At 37.0% G+C, this 2,288-nt stretch overlaps 1 protein-coding gene across 1 annotated transcript; it reads right to left on the reverse strand.

Annotated features, from left to right (window-relative positions):
• Window positions 1-457: 457 nt before the first annotated feature.
• On the reverse strand, window positions 458-1,561 carry LOC145007042 (uncharacterized). Its single transcript, XM_078966045.1, has 3 exons — window positions 1,118-1,561; window positions 791-953; window positions 458-714 (listed from the first exon to the last, which is right to left on the reverse strand). Exons 1-3 carry the CDS (start codon window positions 1,559-1,561, stop codon window positions 458-460), a joined length of 864 nt encoding a protein of 287 aa, XP_078822171.1.
• Between the last annotated feature and the right edge of the window lie 727 nt (window positions 1,562-2,288).

Here is a 2,288-nt window from a genome sequence, read left to right on the forward strand (position 1 = left end):
TTCACCATCTTTATTGCTGATACTTGCTTTCAAAATAACTTTTATTCTCAAGTCACAAATAGACAGGTACGACGACCAAGTTTTGTGAAGACGGAGCAGTCAAGACTCGTCTTTTATTTTGAACATTCATTATGTTGTTTTATACTATGAAAGAACACACATGTATTTAAAATTATACTATTAATGCAATGGATGATGTTGTTGCTTGTTTACTACTTTGCATTATTGTGATACATTGCATGATGTCCTCCGCCCCAGAACGTTTCCGTCGTTCTCGGTTTTGGGGTGTGACATGTACCTAAGTGTACAATTCCCCTACCCTTTCCCTATTGTTTGTCATCTCACTCCAAGTGGCTATGGCATGCCTGTAAGGGATTCTTGTCAAGTCCCACTACCTACATATGCATGTCATGTGGTTAATGTCTAAAACATGTTGATCATTCCATGGTCCAACTACCTAATACTTTCCACCACCATTCCACCTTGTAATATACTCAGTTGCTTGTAGCTCATGCTTCTTTAACAATTTGGCTGCAATAGGTGTGAAAGGACCTTGGCACTTCCTTTGCTCTTTAACCACATTGTAGATCCTCTTCATTAGATATTCCCTTATAAATTCGAACCATGTAATGATTGGCTTTTCCCTTTCTTTATCCAACTTACCATTCAGAACTTCACATATGTTATTTAGAACCACATCTGAGATGTCCCTACCTTCATAATTCACAATTAAAATCATTGGTCAATCAAAAACAGTTGCATATCATGTAATAATGTCAATTTTATTTACCTGTAAAATGGTTTCTTTCCCAATGCATAAGTGGTATTTGATTACACCAATCATGTGCAACCTTATCATACTCAGCTAACTCCCTCATTGTAGATTGGAAGTCTTGAACTGTGATTGTTGTTGCACACCTCCAAATAAACTCCTTGTACTCGCTAGCTCTCAACTATTTTCTCATGTTTTCATGGATATGTCTTAAACAATACCTATGCTCTGCATTTGGAAATAATTGTGTTATAGCAGGCATCACACCCTAAAAGCAAATATAAGATTGAATCAATGCATGTTAATTATAATATTGTAAAAAATTATGCATAAATAAAGAATTACCTTTTGCCTATCACTGATAAATGTGAAGTTAGAATTAGACCCCATCTCCAAATCATCCCTTAGACATTCTAAGAACCATTTCCAATTTGCAATATTTTCATATTCTACTATGGCATATGCAAGAGGATAGATACCATTGTTGGAGTCTAAGCTTACAGCTGTCAATATTTGCCTATGATAATGGCCTTTCATAAAGGCACCATTTATACCAAGAAGGTCTCTCATAACAGCTTTAAACCCCAACTTCAGTGGGCCTAAACATATGTAGACTCTCTTAAACCGCCTAGTGGCCAAGTTCGTGTTAGGCTCACTTACAACATCTATCTTCACTGTGGTGTTTGGATTAGTGGACTGTAATTCAAGTACATAATCTCTAAGCAAGTCACACTGCTTTGCGTAGTCGCCAACAACATTCTTTGTAGCCCTTTCCTTAGCCCTAAACATCTTATGCTTTGAAATCCCTATAGAGTACGTCTATTGAAAGTCTTCTTCTAAGGATCAAATCGAAACTCTGGGGTTTGATTGAACTTGTCTAATAATATGTTTTGCGAGAAAAGTGGCTGTGCAAGATCGTATTTTCCTTGATTGAAGGTAAGTGTGCTTCACACTATAAGTTTTCACATACCAATTCCTATCTTTTGAAGACCTAGATGCATGCAAGTGCCAAGAACAAGTGGGCTCTTTTGAATTTATTGCTTTCCCTTGCCTTTATTTACTTTATCTGCCCCACCTAACACATGGGACCTGCTTGCACCACTTGTCTTACCATCCACATGTGGCCCACTAACATCGGTACCATGCACAACTCCTTTGCAAATTGCCCTTAGTCTTGTTGTTCATTCTTTTTAAGATCAAGATTCCTACTTGTTTCAAGTGCATGCTCATCCACTTTATTCTTAAGATCTTTCTTTTGCTTCCACATCTATCCCACATAAAAAATAGATTTATGCACCTCACCATGTGAACATACTTTCTCTTTAACAAACCGTTTTAATAGAACCCTCTTGCTTTTTTCAGTGTCAGAGTCTTCTCCTAATGGCTCTCATTCATCGCAATCAATTACTTAAAGGTCTTCTTCTTCATCTGTTTCTTGTTCGTCTTCTACCTCATTATTAAAACCAAACCCTGAATACTTCACACCTTCATCAATGTTCATTCTAAAGTCACTCAT

This window comes from Lactuca saligna, chromosome 7, assembly GCF_052625555.1.
Source record: "Lactuca saligna cultivar CGN05327 chromosome 7, ASM5262555v1, whole genome shotgun sequence".
NCBI classification, from domain to species: Eukaryota; Viridiplantae; Streptophyta; class Magnoliopsida; order Asterales; family Asteraceae; genus Lactuca; species Lactuca saligna.